This window comes from Gymnogyps californianus, chromosome 1, assembly GCF_018139145.2.
Source record: "Gymnogyps californianus isolate 813 chromosome 1, ASM1813914v2, whole genome shotgun sequence".
Classification (NCBI taxonomy): Eukaryota; Metazoa; Chordata; class Aves; order Accipitriformes; family Cathartidae; genus Gymnogyps; species Gymnogyps californianus.
In genome coordinates, this window is record NC_059471.1 from 130,656,194 (window position 1) to 130,674,642 (window position 18,449).

At 45.9% G+C, this 18,449-nt stretch overlaps 1 protein-coding gene across 2 annotated transcripts; it reads right to left on the reverse strand.

Moving 5' to 3' along the window:
- Positions 1-545: 545 nt before the first annotated feature.
- On the reverse strand, positions 546-17,345 carry TNFRSF1A (TNF receptor superfamily member 1A). Of its 2 annotated transcripts, XM_050901137.1 has the most exons (10): positions 17,298-17,345; positions 7,337-7,538; positions 6,902-7,030; positions 6,448-6,591; positions 4,740-4,821; positions 4,347-4,414; positions 4,011-4,133; positions 3,620-3,657; positions 2,698-2,857; positions 546-2,131 (listed from the first exon to the last, which is right to left on the reverse strand). In XM_050901137.1, the coding sequence occupies exons 1-10, from the start codon at positions 17,334-17,336 to the stop codon at positions 1,830-1,832; spliced, it is 1,287 nt and encodes a 428-aa protein (XP_050757094.1). In that variant the 5' UTR covers positions 17,337-17,345; the 3' UTR covers positions 546-1,829. The 2 variants fall into 2 exon arrangements, with proteins under 2 accessions (XP_050757094.1, XP_050757087.1); XM_050901130.1 differs by lacking the exon at positions 17,298-17,345 and having other exon boundaries at positions 7,337-7,598.
- Between the last annotated feature and the right edge of the window lie 1,104 nt (positions 17,346-18,449).

Genomic DNA, 18,449 nt, shown 5'->3' on the forward strand with positions numbered 1-18,449 from the left:
TCAAGCTGGGAATTAAAACTGACTTCAGTTCCTGGCTTTGCCACTGACTGTCGTGACCTTCCAAGTTTCAAGTTTTCTCATTGGTGGAGTAGGAAGAGTCCTTACTTGCCTTAACATGGTGCTTTGGTAACTCAGACAAAAACATGCTTCTTAAGATTAGCAATAAAGTATAATCTATATTCTTTTATTAAAGATATTTTCCTCTTTAAAAATACAGATCAAAACGACTCATTGTATGTTGTTTAAAAATTCACTTTAAATATACTAGCATCCCCTTTGACTCTTGAATATCTGAGAAGACCTGCAACCGGATTTAATTTCAGTCCTACTTCCTGCCCTAAGCCAGCTTCCTGTGACTTGAGGGCAGCTAAGCTTTACATACAAAAGTTCATAAAACCATTTTTTAAAAAAAATTTCATCAGACCATCAAGCCACCCCCTCTTGCAGCCCACTCTTGCCACTTCTGCAAGTTATTACCCTTTCTCTGCCCCCACCCAGTCACAGAAGAGAAGCTGATATGGACAAAAACAGAATGGAGGCATAGGTAAAAATACAAATTTTAATTCAGAGCATTTAGTGTATTTACAATAGAAACTTTCTCCCTGGTCAAGGGACAAGAGACTAAAAAAAAAAAAATCCACGTTACAAAAGCGTGGACAACCTGCACCTGATGCAGGCTCATTGATTTTTGCTACTTCTGCTTCACCCAGGGTAATACCCGTGAGAAAGTGATGGTGACAGCCTGGAGATGGTACAGAATGGCTCTCACACCCAAGCAGCAATCACAGAATACAGTCCAGGAAGTAGTGTGAAGTTACTCAACAGTTGCTAAAATATATATATATGTACACATACACAGTCCCACTTGCAGTTAGATCAGATTCAGCAAATCGTTCAGAGATAGATAAGCAGGTAGACACAAGCCTACCGACCTGTGTGCAAGCACAGATTTGCAGAGGCGCTCACGCTGCCAGGTACATAGGTACCTTCTCACCCAGACAGATGCATGCATTCCTTTCCCCTCTGCACTTGGACAAACACACAGGCAGGTTTTTTGTTAATGCTATCTTACATGGTTTCTAGGTACAGAAAAAAAAAAACCTTGAGAAAAAAGCACCAACCCTCTCATCTGACTCACTGGCTCAGAATCCTTATTCCTCTTGAACCTGAGGGAAATGGGGATGTGGAAAGGATAACGTCCTCCTGTTTCTCACAGAGCCACCACTTCTGAATCTCCATGTCTCTTGTCACAGCGATAACTAGTTGATACCGAAAGGGGGCAATCCTCTTCTGCTCCCAGGAACAGGCACATCCACCACTTCCCTTGAGTCAGATTTAGCCATCAAAGGGCTGCAATGTGAGCCAGTTCAACTGTCTGATCTTGCAGAAAAATATATCTGCAAAAAGTGAGTACTTTACCATCTGAACAGCCAGCTTAACCAAGTCACCCTACAAGTTTACCCACCACACGGTGGGTGGAGCACCTGTTTCAGCAACAACTTGTCCATAGAGCAGCTGATCTATCAAGTCACTCTGAGCTTCTGTTTTCATCTTGGTCAGAGTCCACACACCACTTCCTTTATGAGGTGCTTTCCCTCCTTGGGAAAGGAGTTGTTGCAGAGGTCTGTCTTGGCTTAGAGGTGTTGAGCTACATGGTGGTTGAGAAGCAAACCTCAGCCTTCCTCCAGCATAATCTGCTGCTGTCTCCAACAAACCCAGCTGAGGAGTGTTAGAAAGATAGGGAGGTACGGGAAAAGGAAGACAGGAAAGGAAGGGAGTTATGACCCTCTCTTAATAGTCATAGCAAGGGCAACTAAAGCAGGAATAGATTAAAGATGGCTGTGGAAGCTGCAAGGTTGAGGAGAGTTCTGGTTTAGCAAAGCCTCTTGAATAGCTTCATTGCAGCCACTCAGCTCCATCTGGTTGAGAACACAGCTGATGTGCTCCACAGTTGCAGCATGGCCCATCTGCAGTTTCCACAGTCTAAGCATTTCATACTGGGCATCTCGTAAACACCGATGCTCCATCTCGATTCGCTCTAGATCACAGTCACTCAGACCCAGACGCCTCACAAACTCTTTCCACCGAGATGGCGGTACATGATCCACCACAGTGTAGTGAATAGCAGGGTCTGTGAAAAGACAAGAAATAAAGTGTGAGAACCAGGATTCTGTAGCCTCAAGGAGAATGCGACTAATCCAGGGCTGGATGGTGCCTTGGGATCGTGCATTGTCCCATTGTTCAGGTCTTCTACAGAGTAGTCACACAGACTTGTCTGATGTCCAGACTTGCTCTTATCCATTAAAAAGCAATGGGAATGCTTCCATATGCTCTTGTGTAAGGTTATGAGCAGAGCTGAGCACACGTGCTTAGGCCTTTGCTGCCACACATTCCTGCAAGAAGAATGCTCTGGGTCACTATCCCAGAGGCATGAAGACTGACAGCATGTCACCACATATGACAATCCATTTTGCTGGTAGGGAAAAGGGACAACAGAAAGGTCTTGCATAGATGTTTAGTATATACAGCCTCACAGGCTGTGGGCATGCTTCTGCCTTTGTACTGTGCCATGCATGAAGTATACACACAGGTCACGTACACCGGGTAAGGTCTGTCCAGTATCCTCCTAGCCGCATCTGCATAACCAGGTTCTCATTTGCCTGGGGAAGGAGGGAAGGCTGGGGGAGTTTCACTTACTGTCTGGAAGCTGTGTCTTCCTGGCAGGTCTGACACAGTCTGGTAGCTCATGTGAACTTTGCGGCAGAAGTGCAGGTGGTGGTGTTGCATTCGCTGACAATTCTGTTTCCTTCTGGGACTCAGGAAGAAGGATGGAAATTTCACTTCTTTTTACCTCAACCTGAAAGACACATTTGCTTAGCCCAGAATCACCCGCAGCAGCACAATATACCTGTCTCCTGCAAGGAACCACTTTTATGTACTAAAATTTATCCAAGATAGGTGGGGAGCAGGTGCTGAGGTTTTAATTCTTCCTATATGCCCTGTTTGAGCAGAAGGCACCAAACATTTCTTTCCAGCAGAACTCAAGGAGTTTAACTCTCTTTTGGCATCAAAAAAGAGTAGTCTGGAAAAAAATATTTCTTTACAAAATCAAGTAAGGCTGGGACACAGAATCACCACCATTCTAGAAGCTCCACATGCCACCTTTCCCATCAGCCTTCTCTGTAAGGCTGTGGAAATCCCACCTCAACTACTGCTTGGGCCCTCTTCATTGCAGAACAGCATTGGACCTGAGAGAACACTGTGAAGCAGCACTGAGAGGCTTGTGGGGTCAAGATCTGAAGTGAAGTAAAATTAGTTAAATCCTCCAAGCTTAGGGTATATAGGGAGAAAAAAAGGATTAAGGACCTCCTATCTGAAAAAAATGCATCCAGAAAAAAAAAGCTAAGAGTTCGAAAAGCATCCTCTAGAAGAGGGGAAGTAAAATGTTAATGGCTCCACCCTCTACAGGAAAAGACTTCTGAATTAAACAGCCCTATTACTCAGCTCATTTGAAAATACAAGGCCTGAAAACAGCCCATGGGGAAAAATGTTAGTCTGGATCCCAGGCTAGCATAGTTGAAAACAGAAGGAAAACTCTTATACCCATGATCTTGCTCACCTCAGATACTGGCTCCTTGGTCGTCTGTGGCAAAGAAACTTTAAAGAAAAAGAAAGAAAAAAGAAAGCAGAAATTATTTTCACTTCCTCTCGTCCCAGAGAAAACAGGAAAGCAGCTATTCACAATCCTGCCCTCAAAAAAGTTTTATAGCAAAATGCACATCTCCCAGCAATGAGCTCACATGCACTTCCAGTCACAGCTATGGGCATGGATGCAGAGTTGTAAGAACTGCACCAATAAGCTTAGCTGTCAAGTTCTCGTGTTCCTCTGGCCTTGCAGCAAAGCAAAGTAACAGGATCCCACTTTTTCCCTCACACGTGTGCACATACACAAACACACCGAGAATGACATCTATCCCAATTAATATCACTGCATATGCTGCTGTACTCACCACAGGAGTAGAAAGACGACGCTATCCCATTTTCCTGGACCAGCTTCACTGCTTTATTTACAATGTAGAGGACAGAGATAACTACAAATATTGCAACGATGATGCCAAGGACAAGGCTCCCATCTGGACAAAAGGAAGAGGGCAAATGAGTGAGTGACTGAGAAAGGAAGAGGTAAGTGCTAGAGGGAGAACAGCAAGTGAAGACGTGCAAATGGTAGGGAGAAAAAGAATAATGGTTTGAGAGAGTGGAGAAGAAAACACTTTACAAAAGGCATTAACAGCACAAAAGCCCACACTGAAAAGATTCCACTGTCCCCCAGTTCCCCCAGTACTCACTCAGCCCAGACGAAGTCGGTGAGGTAGTCACTGGGCTATGACACTGCAAGCATTCTTCTCCAATGCAGCTGAAAGAGCAAATCAGAGAGGTGAGCGCACATGAAATGAAACACCAGCCATTTGCGACAATCCTATGTAACACACAAGTCAAGATGAGCCTGCAAAGCAGAGCAATGCAGTGTGGCTAGTGACTTTGGGTTCTTAGTGGGCTGATGCCTACATGGAGAAGACTGGGGGTGGCAGAGGGGAAGACCCAATTGCCCCACAAAGGCAGAATGTTGTAAAGTTATGTCAGGATGGACAGAGCCTTGAGAAAAATTTTCTTCCCCTATGGGGCTTGTGTCTGCTGTCTGTCCTACTCAGTGGAGGGGCATACAGAGGAAAAAAGCTCACCTGTTGCAAGACTTGCAAACGTTATTAAGTGTCAGGAAGAATGGAGGCTTACACCTGCAAATTGTGTCTCTGTTCTTTGAACCTATAGAGAAAAGAAGAAACTGTTGCCATAATCTGGACAGAGAAGAAAACAAAAGGACAAAAATCCACTCCAAGATGGGTAGGAGATTATCCCGCTTTGCGCCTGCTACTGAAGAAGAGAAAAAGGATTCGGTCTACATTTGAGGACAGGGTTGGAGGGAGCATAAAAATAATAAAAATCAAGGGTACCGCTGTCCTGGTAGGTCGGGGACCTCTGCAGAGGCTTGGAAAGAGACTAAAATTACAGTGCAGCTGAAATTGGTCTAATGGATAATGACAGTTCCAGTGCAAAAGTGGGGAAAGTCACTCAAGTTCAAGTGTGACAGGAAGGGGAAATGACATTAGTCAGGCAAAGATGAGGGAGAAGTGGTCCCTGAGCAGCTGGGACTGGTGAGGAAGTCAGTTCAGGGCAGGGAGAAATCACTTCAAGCCATGGGACACATATCCACTCTTGTGATCTGCTATGCTGTGAGTGGAAGGGGTAAGAAATGAAAGAGCTATTGCTTCTAAGGAAGTCACAGTATGGAGACTGAGTAAAACAGGTGTGGGGAGGAGCAGACAAGAATAGTGATGGAAGGACATAAAGCTGCATGAGGGGAGGGAAAAAGGTACTAGAACAAGCAGCATGCATTCTGTGGCAAGTGAGGGACAGGACTAAAACAGTTCTACATCAGCCAAGAGGGAAGGAAATTGCTCAAGGGCAACGTACGATGATGACCCTTGAGGATAGGCATAAGCATGAAAACTGACAGAGAAAGATTACCAAGCACCAGAGGGAATGCATTCACCAGTGAGACAGCAAACCTGACGCTAGGCAGGGTAAGAGATGGGAAAGGGATCAGGAGAAGCAGAATTTGCAAAGAAGAAGGGATAGCTTTAGGACAACAAGGTAAGGAGCATTTAAGAGACATGAACAGAATTAGACTACAGCACAAAGTGGAGGGCGGCAAGCAGTATTTGGTTAAGACCTCTGATTCCTGACTGGAGATGAGGTAGCTTGGGACAGCTAACATGGGTACTTCTCCCAGACACCTGCACCATCCCCAGGTCACACCCAATGCCACTGGGTACAGTTCAGCATTACCTGAGCAGCTCTTTACTTTAAAACACTGCACAATACACTGTGGTGGTTCAGCAACCGACTGACAAGCAGTTCAGCTGGGCACTGGGACCAGTGGTATTTTCAGCCATTGTACTCAAAGTGCTTCCAGCAGTTGGTGAGGGAAATGTAATGAGCATCAGGAGAAATATCCACACAAAGATAAAAAAGGAAGGTAAAGGGGAAATCTGCTCTAGAGCATAAAGACGTTGCTTCAGTACATGCAAGGCAGAGGTACCAAAATTAGGTAGAAAATATCTCCTCACAACAACCAAAACCGAGAAGCCATTCAAGGACAAAAGGAAGGGAGAAACTGTGGTAGAAAACAGGGATTGATGCCAAGGCAGGCAAAAAATGGCAGTCGTTCTGGGGAAAGGGGGCAGGTAAAACCAAGAGCTGTTCCAAAACTACAGTCACTTCAGGGCAAGGCGCTGGAGCGTGTCAGAAGGTGAAGAGAGGGCTGTTAATGTCTACCCTAGTACAGTATGTCCGTACTGGAGCCACATCCATCATCCATGCCATACTCACAGTTGGCAATAACCCCATTGACACACGAGCTGCAGTTCCTACACTTGAAGAGATCGGACAGGCCAATCTGATACTGATTCTTCCGACAGCCACATACAGTATCTTGCTTTGGGGTGCAGGGAGTCTCTACTATCTGCTGGAATTCTGAGGAAAGAAAGGAGAAGTGATTATTCCAACCTTTTCCTTCACCTTCAGCTGAGAGCACTGTTATGGTAACAGGTATTGTTATCCCCTAATCTTCCCAGAAAAAGGCCAAAAAGGCCTCCAAACTGCATCTCAGATTGTAGTAATTTGGTAACCCTTATTCCTGCTGTCCCAAATCCCGTCCCATACACTGTCCTTCGGCCCGTTCAATTGCTTACTTTTCCAAGCTTCTTCACTCACCTTGCCATCCCCCTCCAGCCCCCCGCCCCCCACTACCACCCATTTTTCTCAGGTTCTATAGATAACTCACCTGTACGGCAATGTGTACACTGGAAGCATTTAGACATGATGTTATCAACAGCTGTGAATGTGCCATTAGCACATGGAAGACAGACAGGTGCCTGGTCAGGCCGATCACAGTCTCTTGCCTTGTAGGTACCTGCAAGAAAATCACTTAACAGAGCTCTGACAGGAAGGCAAATGCGTTGTCCTAGGGAGGATGGGAGTCACTGATTCCTTGGAGAAACCCTGGAGTTGATGGTGTAAGGACCGAGTATGCTTCCTCTCACCAGTGAGAAGGACACTGACAGCCCAAAAGAAAAGACAAGGAATAAGAATTTATCTGGGTAGGGATAGGTACCAAGGAAAGGGAGCACCAATGTAGCTGTAGGACAGAGTTTGAGAGTGCAGGACAGGGAAATGCCTCTAAGGTGAAGGTCACTATTACTGTACTTATTTTACATACCTGCATGGCACCTCATGCAGCAGTGGGTCTCTCTGGGATGTAGGTATTGTCCTACTTGACACTGCACCAGCCTCTTTTCTTTCCTCAAGGGGTTAGAGGGGTCTCCTCCATCCAAAGCTACCCGATGGACTTGCAGCGTATATGGCACTGGAGCAATTTCTGCAGATTCCTTTGTCAACACGCAGACAAATGTTAGGATAACCTGGAAATGCAGAGGGAGAGGGAAAGAAAGAGGGAGAGAAACAAGGTGAGAAAACATCATATCCCCTTGCAGACTGCACAGCTGACTTCAGCACATACAATTAAATCTTATAACAGCGAGTTCAATTGACTTGACCAATTCTGATATCACGACCCTCCACTGACAGAAGTGTGGGGGGAGATAATTTACCAGAAAAAAACCCAACAAACCCACGCCTGTCATCTGTGTTAGTAATATGCCATACAATGGTCTCTATGACAAACTGGTTGTATATAAAGCAAATACTTTTTGTGATGTGCAATTTATAGATGGAATGCCTTGAAAACGCTGCAGCTTGCAAGAAAGTTACTCAAGAGCAAAGGAATGCTTTTATTAACGAAGGCAGTAAGACTGCCCATCTAAAAACAGTTCCAGAGAGAAGAACACGTCCAGTACTTGCAGTTCTACTGAATAAATAAACCAGATGGGAAGTTTGGAATAAGAAGGCAGAGGAGGATCTCACTGCATGCAAAGTACAGAAAAGCTTCCAAAACTCCTCCTGAGCAAGCCAGCCCCAGAAACGTGGGAAAGTTAGATTTTCAACTTCTCCCCGTCAAATGTACATTCTTCCTTTTAAACTGCAGCTGTTAACATTCAGTCTGAACAGTCTGCTACAAAAATGTGCACTTTTTTTTAATTCCTTTAAGATTTACTTGCTATTTTTCATTTTGAAGATCACTGTTGTCAAGAATTTTAACAGAGAGATTAAGATTGGTATGACTGCAGTATGACTGTAAGAGAGCGTGAGTGTGTGTACACACACACACACACACACAAAGGAACAGCAGAACAAAGGGTTAAAGGAACGGCCTGTACTGATAATGAAGGACACCATTCCCTGAACATTGTTTTCAGGACACTATTCCCAGCAGCGAAATTGAGAAATGTGCTGTTTATGTCACGGCCAAAAGGTCTACACTGTGGTAAGACCACGGCATAGATGACTCATCAGCAAAAGACCCTGCACCAGGAGGATGGTAACGAGATTGCAGTGTATCACAAACATGATTCCTTTGCCTGTTGGCCCAACAGAAAAACAGGCCCTAGGCATGTATTTCAAACATGCATTCAGACAAGGAAAAAACATACAATAATAAAAAGGTTAAAAAAAAAAAAAAAACAACCAAAAAACAGGAAACAACTTGGCCCAATATTTATGGAGCCTGAAGTCAGCAAGTTTCTATGGCAAAGGCCCGTCTTATACCAGCTGATGACTCCCGAAGGGTATGATGAACTTGCCCAAAAACTAGTTTGTAGTGCCATGAAGAACCCCAGCGGCACAATGAAGACTTGACAGCCAGTGTCCTTTGTCGTCTGCATTGCACGTAAGTGATCCTGGCCACACCATCTGGACATACACGTGTTGGTGCTTCTGAGTATGTCGCGGAGAGTGTGTGCCCATGTAGCCTCTGCATCAGATCGTGTGAATGTATGAAAATCAACTCATTCTTTTGCAAATAAATACCACCCTGCCCCATCCATACAATCTCACACCAAGTTTTACTACACTAACTTCCCTATATTGAAATGTTTTCCCAGCTTGCTTTTTTGAAAGTGGTAAGATGCCTAGCTGTACAGGCACAGCTTCAGAGTTCCAGGTCTTTTTGCCTTTTCAGCTGGGAGAGTTATAGCAAAAGCAAAGTAAACCAACAAGGGTAAACCACAATGCTGATACCAATTTTGTGGTTGCAAGCTTAAGAAAGGATACGCAAAATGAGATGGCTATGACAGCCCCATGCTGTCCTGTTTCTCTCTCAAAATTAAAGCCTTGGGGGAGAAAGGTACATACATGAAAGCAACTTAAAACCTCAAGAAGGATAGGGCTTTGCAACTCTGACAAAGCAAAAACCCCATTTTTCAGAGAGCTCTGTCATACAAAGACATATTCAATAGACCAGATGCTAAAATGGTGAACAGGAAAAAGAGAACCACATATTTAAATAGCTATCATTTCAGACTTAATTAGCTGACCACAGGATAAATGCGAGCACTCCAACAACTCAGTAAGAAATAAAACTCGTTTCAGCAGCTGACAGTCTTACAAGATTGCTTGCTTGCAGGAAAACAGGTAAAAGATCATTCACACAGATGGTCTGACAGCAACAATAAAAAAATCCTGATTCTCTAGCCAATGATTAATCCCCTGACATGGGAATACAGAGAGCCGGCCCATAAGTCAGACAACTCAGCAATAGAAACAACAGAGGAAAGCATCAAAGATCAAGCCAAAAACACATAGAAAATTGGTTAGATACACCTTCAAAAACAAAAGAAAACGGGAAAGGTGTTTTCAGTTTTTCAGATTAAGTGAAAGCTTGTCTACAAGTGTAATCAAACCAGAGTTAACACATTATTACTGACCAAAATCTGAGGAACAGAGAGTCACAGACCACAAGTGACTCACAAACAAATGAGTCGGCCTTCCAGAAAAACCATTCACATGGTGGAAAAAAAAACAGCACCATCTTAAGCAGCTCCCCAAGCCATTCAGCAGTATACTGATTTATACCAATGACAGACATCATAAAATTCAGGAAATACATGAAATTAGAATAGAATATTTCAGTTGGAAGGGACCTACAACGATCATCTAGTCCAACTGCCTGACCAATTCAGGGCTGACCAAGTTAAAGCACGTTATTAAGGGCATTGTCCAAATGCCTCTTAAACACTGACAGGCTTGGGGCATTGACCACCTCTCTAGGAAGCCTGTTCCAGTGCCTGACCACCCTCTTGGTAAAGACATGCTGCCTAATATCCAGTCTGAACCTCCCCTGGCGCACCTTTGAACCATTCCCACGCATCCTATCACTGGATACCAGGGAGAAGAGATCAGCACCTCCCTCTCCATTTCCCCTCCTCAGGGAGCTGTAGAGAGCAATGAGGTCGCCCCTCAGCCTCCTTTTCTCCAAACCAGACAAACCCAAAGTCCTTAGCCACTCCTCACAGGGCATTCCTTCCAGCCCTTTCACCAGCTTTGTTGCCCTCCTCTGGATGCATTCAAGTACCTTCACATCCTTCTTAAAGTGTAGGGCCCAGAACTGCACACAGTGCTCAAGGTGAGGCCACACCGATGCTGAATACAGCGGGATCATCACCTCTTTTGACCGGCTGGTTATACTGTGATGCACCCCAGGATGCGGTTTGCCCTCTTGGCTGCCAGGGCACACTGCTGACTCATATTGAGCCTGCTATCGACCAGCACCCCCAGGTCCCTTTCTGCAGGGCTGCTCTCCAGCCACTCCTCTCCCAATTTATACTTGTGTCCGGCATTACTCCATCCCAGGTGCAGAATCCAGCATGTGGACTTGTTAAATTTCATTCCATTGCCCAATGCTCCAATCCATCTAGATCCCTCTGCAAGGCATCTTGTCCCTCGAGAGAGTCAACAGCACCTCCCAGTTTGGTATCATCAGCAAACTTGCTAATGGTGCATTCAACTCCTGCATCCAGATCACTGATAAATATATTGAACAGAACCGGCCCTAGAATTGAGCCCTGAGGAACACCGCTGGTGACCAGTCACCAGCCAGATGTAGCTCCATTTACCAAGTACTGAAGCCTCAAGTCATTGATAACAGCTCACCAAGGCAAAGTTTAGAGGTCTTCTACAACTGAAATAAGGTGATTTTCCATTGTTAGATTTACAACATGCTCTGATTCCACTTGCCAGGAGAAAGAAAGAGTACTTACTAACCAATGCTGCATAGAAAAGTGGACAGCATGTATTACCTAAGCTGAATGATAATTCAAACCACCAAACCACATCATGCACACCGGTGATTCACATTTTTAGTGAGCGGGGACTGCCCAGGAAAAGAAAAGAGTCAGCAGAAACTCTAGGTTTTACTTCTGAAACTGCTGCAGAAATAAACAAAATACGGCAGATGAAAACCAGAATGCTGCTTCCTTAAATCATTCCACCCCTCTGGGTGACAGCTATGTGCCCTGCACATTCTCCTCACATGTGAGGCAACCCTAGTTCCTTCTCATGTCTCATGCCAGCACTTACTGCCTGACAGCTACAGTGAAAAAAAGTGCTGCACAAGCCCAAAAGCTCTTCTATGCAAAGTTTTGGCAGCTGAGACAGGAGTTAGGAGAACCTGCACCACCTTCAACCTCAAATATTCTTGAATTACTGCCACCACTACAATTCACACCCTTGCTGCTGCTTCTGCCTCACCAGACCATGCACAGAGAACTGCAAGTGCGGTTGCATCTCTACAGAGTAAGGCAAAGAAAGGAAGGAACAGCAAAGATAAAAGTGAAGAATGCAGCAAGATGCAGGAAAGATGGAGGGCTGTGGAAATAAGAAGGGACATTTGAGAGCAGTGTTCTCAGGCCAAGGAGAAAGAAGGCACAGTATCTGAAACAGAGGGACAGCGCAGGGAAGTGCAGCGTATCAGGGCTACCATATTATCACCTGCCAATGTCCACAAAGCTAGGAAATACCAAATTACTCAGCATGGATGCCGCAGCTCAGTATCATGCGCTCTGCCCTCCCCGTGCAGAGCTGTAGCCCTGCTGCTACCTGCAAGGCTCCTCGCCCTCAGGGAGGAGGGCGGAGGAAGCAGGTACAGTGACACAGATACGACAGTATGACAGGAAAGAGAGGATGGAGAGGGTTGTGATGGGAGCAAGACTCCCCTCTCCTAGAAAGCCAATGGATGCCTAGAAGTGTCCAGAGTGGACCAAGGCCAGTCACAGAAAGCAAACTGAGTGGGAAGGGGGTGCGAATTAGACAGGTGAGACTCCTGCCCCCACACACAGCGCCTTGAGACCCCACGCCTGTTCATGTGAACTAACAGGAAGGCAACACTTGCTGAAGCAGATGCTCAGGTACTAGTATTCCAAACAATTCAAATAGTATTGCCCATCGCTGTTTAGAATAGTTCCAAATTAACAATTTCCAGAGTTTAAACTTCCTTAATACAAAAGCATAAAGCTGAAAATTTCAGACTAAAACAATTTTATAAATCCAGATGTTCTGTTAAAATCCACAGATTAGGAGGCTTACTCCTTTTTTTGTACACACCTAACATTCATCATTTAATAAAGTGTTTCCCCACCAACAACTTTTTCAACTGCTCCTCTCAAAAAAGACTTCCATTTTGCAAATTCCATTTTTAAACTAAAGAACTACCTGCAAATAAACGGCATTACAAGTCATTAGAATTTCTCAGATATTTCTTAAGTAATCTACATATCAGTCATCTGTTAGCCTTTTTGATGAGTCATAAAAAATTAGCCAGCTTGGAAGTCTGGAGGAAAACAGAGATCCTGCTCAGAGTAATGAGCTACCAAAGAAATCAGGGTGCAAGATTAACCCTTATGTTCTCTGACTGCTTCAGCCATTTCCAAAAGCTCTTCGAGGTTTGCATTTTTTTTTAGTTTGCTCTACAAAGATGCAAGGGAAACCAGAACTTCTGCTTTACACACTGAGAAATGTAGATTAAAGCAACATTTACAGGAAGCTTTTCTCATTGCTCACTAAAACCTGGAAAGGTCAAAAGAAGGATACAAGAGCTAGTATTATAAATAATCCTCCATTTTATGAGGATCAGATGGAGGAATGCTGTACTTTAGGCCTTGTCTAAAATCAGGAGACTGCTAATAGCTTTCATGCACTGAAGAAAGGCCTTCGAAATCTTAATTTAAAAACCAAAAAAACCTGTGATTTATCTATAAAGATCATGGACTTCACATCATAAAGTGTGTGTATATATACAGTATATAAGGTTAGAAGTTTTTATTTCATATTAGCAGAGATAAAGGAAAGAGGAAATTTTTCCTTAGAGGACACAGTGGTGAACCCTATGTCAGAGTCCTGAGTTCACAGACACGCAACACCCCAGCAGTTTGCCTGCCTGTGTTCAGGGCTGAGTTCGACAGCATAGCTGTACGGCCTGTACAGCCTCGCATCAGAGCGCCGCCGCAGCAAGAGCTGCGGGAAGGCTCAGTGGGGGCCTCCCCGTTCAATCCCGAGCCGATTTTCAGCTGGGCACAAGCCCTTGGCCCCTGCCCGCGCTGTGCCGCAGCCGTGCTCACGCCCCTTGCCAGTGGCTCACTAGCTGAATTGTTTGAGTCGGGTAATGTGTCACGTGCTGAGTCCTACTCATTGGAACCGATATAGTCCTGCTTGCTTTAATAGAGAAATGTAGCAACATTGCTCTGAGATGTGCTTTCTACTGTCAGGTTCCCAAGACCAGAATAGAAAGATCTGTGTTACCAAGGGTTCAAAGGAAGCACTCGGTTATCCAGGGATGAGGCCAAGATTATGGAAGACAATACCAGACATCTGTCCCAAATAAAAGCAAAGCCCCTTTCTGATGACTAAAGAAAATAGGTAAGAAGGAACAAAATGACAAAGTTGGTTTTACCCCAAATAATACTGCTAATGCAGAAAATGGATTACTTAATAAAAAGTAAGGGAAAGGCATCCAAACTGACAATACTGATTACTTGTGAAAACTTAAATTACCACGTAACTGAAATTGGCACAGACCTGGATATCAACATGTTCTGTTTGGCTAGAAGTGGACAGTCATCAAAAATAGAAATTAAAATTCGATTAATAAGCAGACAAAAAGTTGAATGAACCTGGTCGGAGAAAGCAATCAGAAATGCAATCAAATGCTATAAATTATTAGGAAAGGATCTGAGGACAAAACAGAGAGTGTTGTTATGCCAATATATAGATCCATAAGGACTGATTCCAGACTGTAGTTCTGGTCCACAATCCTGAGAATATAAATTAACCCAGATATTATACAGAGAAAGGTAACAAGGATGATCAGTGGTACAGACTGGCTGCCATAAAGGGAATGATTAAAAATACTGGTCTATAAAAGAGAAAACTGAGCAGAGGATACTATAGCAGGCCCTAAAGTCATGAATGCCATGGAGAAGGTGAACTGGGATGGCTGAAGAAGATGAACTCGGATGGCTCTTCTCTGTCTCTTTCAATGCAAGAACTAAGAGGCATCACATAAAACAAGCAGGAGACACGATCAAAACAAACACAGAGAGGTACTTTTTTAGCCAACACATAGCTGAGGTGTGGGACTCCCTGCCAGAGTGCTGGGGGTGCCAGAAACGTGTCTGGGTTCCAAAAGCAATCATCACACCCATCAGCAGAAGAAAAAACACACTCAGGGGTCCGAAATATGAATTCGGGACCATTTCGACTCGGGAATTCCTACAGCCACAGATCACTAGAAGCCAGGAAAGTATTTTTATTTTTCATTGTTGTATGCTTGCCCTGCTCCAAAACCCTTGGTAGACACCTGCTGTTGACTACTACTGGAAACAGGATGGTAGGCCCAACAGTTCTTTCTCACAATGCACTTGGTGGCTTGGTTTTCAATTTTTATATAACATAGCTTCTAACTTCAAAATTGCAATTTGTCCCTTTACCTTCAAAAGGAATCAATGCCAGAAGCACCCTTGTGGCTATTTTGTCTTTTTTCTTCATAAAACTGAACTGCCTTTAATAAATGAAACTGCTATTAAAAAAAAAATCATAATGAGACAGAAAACACACTGGTCTCAGCGAAGACAGCTGACATTTTTTCCACTGTGAAAGTTAGGAGCGCATGGGGAAAACACAGAGGACCTGGAAATGAGGTTAAGGATGCGCAAAAAGAGCAAATGCATGGAAACAAGCTACAGGAAATTCTTAAGAATCAGAGGAAACATAAAAGAATCAGAAAACTAGAAGGGGGGCATCAAGGGAGTAAGAAGGGCCATGAGGGCAAATGTAGGATGATATGGGAAGTAAATGGAAGATGGAAGGGCATGCAACAGAGTAAGAATTGTAACACTGAAAAAATAATACAATTTTATGGAAAAGATAAACATTATCTGTAATGAGTGAGTATGGTGTTACTGAGAACTTGAAATGACATGTAAATAGGAGGGGAAAAATGTCCTCAAAAAGAAAAAGAAATCCCACTGAAGGACACCCTTCCTCCAGCATATTATTTAACTGAAGACAATATAATGAATTTGGGGAATCCAATGATTTTTTTGTGCATTTTATTGCCAATAATATGAATAATGCCACATATAGTATCTGAATTACAGCAAAATACGTGCACCGCTATACCTAAGTCAGAAATACACTTTTCCAGGTTTGCTAACTGCTTTGAACTCTATATGTAAGTCAACAGTTTATGTATCCTACCTAGGCCCCAAGATGGTAAGTGATCCATGGGTTAGAGTCAAGGTATAGAGTGCTCCTACTCCACAGTTTTAGTTGTGTTGTCTTACTAGTGCTAGCTGTAACTCTATTACCTGGTTTCCAAAAGCTTCCAAGTGCAAAAAAATAAAACTTCTGGAAGAAGGTAACTTTGAGTCGCATAATCACAACTTTCTGACAGCAAATTAACTACTAACCCAACATTATAAGTCCAGTGTAGTCAAGTGCAACTGTTTGTTACTGGGATGCTCAGGTATTTAGGTATAAACAGTTTGACCTTGTAACTTCTATACCAGAATTTATAGCCATGTCATGACGTTAAGTGATGCCACCCCTACTGTCACAGCTTTATCACACATCTGCTGATACTGGACGGTCATTCACCTCTAGCAGTCAGCTTATTCATAAAACTCTCGGATTTCTTTTACAAGTAACTTTTTCACCTGCAAAATTACAATGGACAGCTTAAAAATCTTGACCTAACCTACCCAAGAAGGCTAAAGAAGATTTACCAGCAAAGGTAAACCTGCTTTTAAACAAATCTCATGGTTTGGGGCGTAGGTACAGCCCACTAATCTTTTTTTAAATGCCCGCAGAGCGGCAATAAAGCTTCCCTTGCTTTAATAACAGCAACGCGCCCAGCCCGTCCCTGGCGGTACAACCGCAGGCACCTTGCGGCCAACCGCACAGCAAAGCGGAGCCGGGTGAATCAGAAGCGGCTCGTCCTCCCCGCCGGCAGCCGGCCCCGACCCCCGCACACCGGCGGCGGCGGCAGCGGAGCCCAGCCCGGGCGGCTACCGTGGCCCCGGCAGGCCTCGGCGCCGGGATAGCCCCGCGCCTCGCGAGTTAACGGCGGCGCCGCGGGCTCCAGGAAATCCTCCGCCATTCCTGTAAATCCAGCCGCCTTTTCCCTGACTCAGGGATAAATCCCGGAAACGGCGCCGGCGAACCCAGCGCCCAGCGGTGGGCGGGGAGGGAAGGAGGGAGCAGGCACCGCCGGCCTCGCCCCGCTCCACCTCAGCGGCCCCGCAGCGCCGCTGCCCGGTTACACCGCAGGCGGCCAGGTGACGGCGGGACACGCGCGGCTCGGCTTCCCGACCGGCTGTCGCCGCTCCTGCCGGCCCGGCACCAGCCTCCCCCTCCACCACGACCGCCCACCTCGCCCCTCCGCAGGAGAAAATGGCTCCCCCGCGGCCGCCAGCCGCGACGGGCGCTGCCCCCCCCCCCGGCACGGGGCTGCCGTGAGGGAAACCAAAGCCCCCGGAGAGCGGGAGGAGAAAGCGGGCTGTCCGCAGCCCCGGAGCGATGGGGAGTCCTGCGGCGGCGAGGAGGGGCAAAGGGAACGCGGGCCTAAAAGCCCCACGGCGGGGCAGGGCGGCGGGCACCGCGCTGCAGCCCCGCAACCGGCGGCGGCTCCGGGGGAAGGGCCCACAAACCGGAGCCGCCGCCGGCCGAGGCGGTGCCCCGCCGGGGCACGGTCCCATCCCGCGGGGAGCGGCGAAGCCCCCGCCGTGACTTACCGTCCCCAGCGAGCTGCAGGGCAGCACCGGGCCGCGCATGGCTCCGCGGCCCGCTACGTCCCCATGGCAAGGTCCCCCGCGTCCAGAGGAAGCCTCCCCAGCGCCGGCCGGAGCAGCGCGGAGCGAAACTACCCCGCTCTCCAACTTCCTGCCAGCGGCAGGAAAGAGGGCGGCGAACGGGAGGCGGCCCGGCCCGGCGCGGCGCGGCGCCCCGCCCGCCCTCCGCGCCCGCCGGCGCAAACCGACTGCCGGCGGCAGTTTTCCTTGAAAACTGAGGTGGACGAGCTGGAGGAGAGCAGCCGATGGTGTATCGCGGGGCTAAAACTGCGAGAAAATACACGGAAAAGGAGTCAAAGGAGGGTCGCTGTCATCTTAAAACGTCCTGACATAGGAGTGTTTCACCTCTCAGCCGTACTTCTAAGTTCGTGTGAAACTTCACCATGTAGCTGTAAGAAAATAACTCTTTGCACCTTAACTGCCTTGTCAGCACCTAAATAATTTTCAAGAAGGATATTTATCAGCGAAAACCATGCATATTTAGAGTATATATGCCCATCCTGTACTTTTTAATTTAAAACACGCATTTTCTTGTACGCTCCAACGAACCGGCTGCATTGACAGTGCAAATGTAACAGTGAAGTGTATGTAACGCTCTGCATGAGCTCTGCTTCACTTAATGCGTGCTCTTAACAATAGTGTTTTAAAAAAAATACAGCAAGGAATAAGTGGCTAAATGATAAGGAACTCCCCTTTATTTGTTGCCCATTAAGACCTTGCCCTCGTGCTGTTTCAGAACTATTTCCACCCTTGAGCTGCGCGTGTCAGTTACCTGGTCTTGACTCCTTGCCTGCTAGGGGTGATAGGAATTGGCCGTTTGTTACTGCAAGAGACAGGTATCATGAACGGGAAGGGACAGTGAACGGAAACAGCTGCAGCACCTATCTTCCAGCCATCACCCTGTGACAGGTAACGCTCCCCCTGTTTTCTGCAATTATCTCTGTACGACACTTGAAGGCATTAAATTGAGCTACTAAGCGTTGCTTTGGAATAATATGCCCATTTCATGTGTGTAAGCCCAAAACACGTGTACACCTCACTCTATGCACTGCCTGAATTGCTGCGGACAAAACCAAACACCTCCATGGGCTGTGT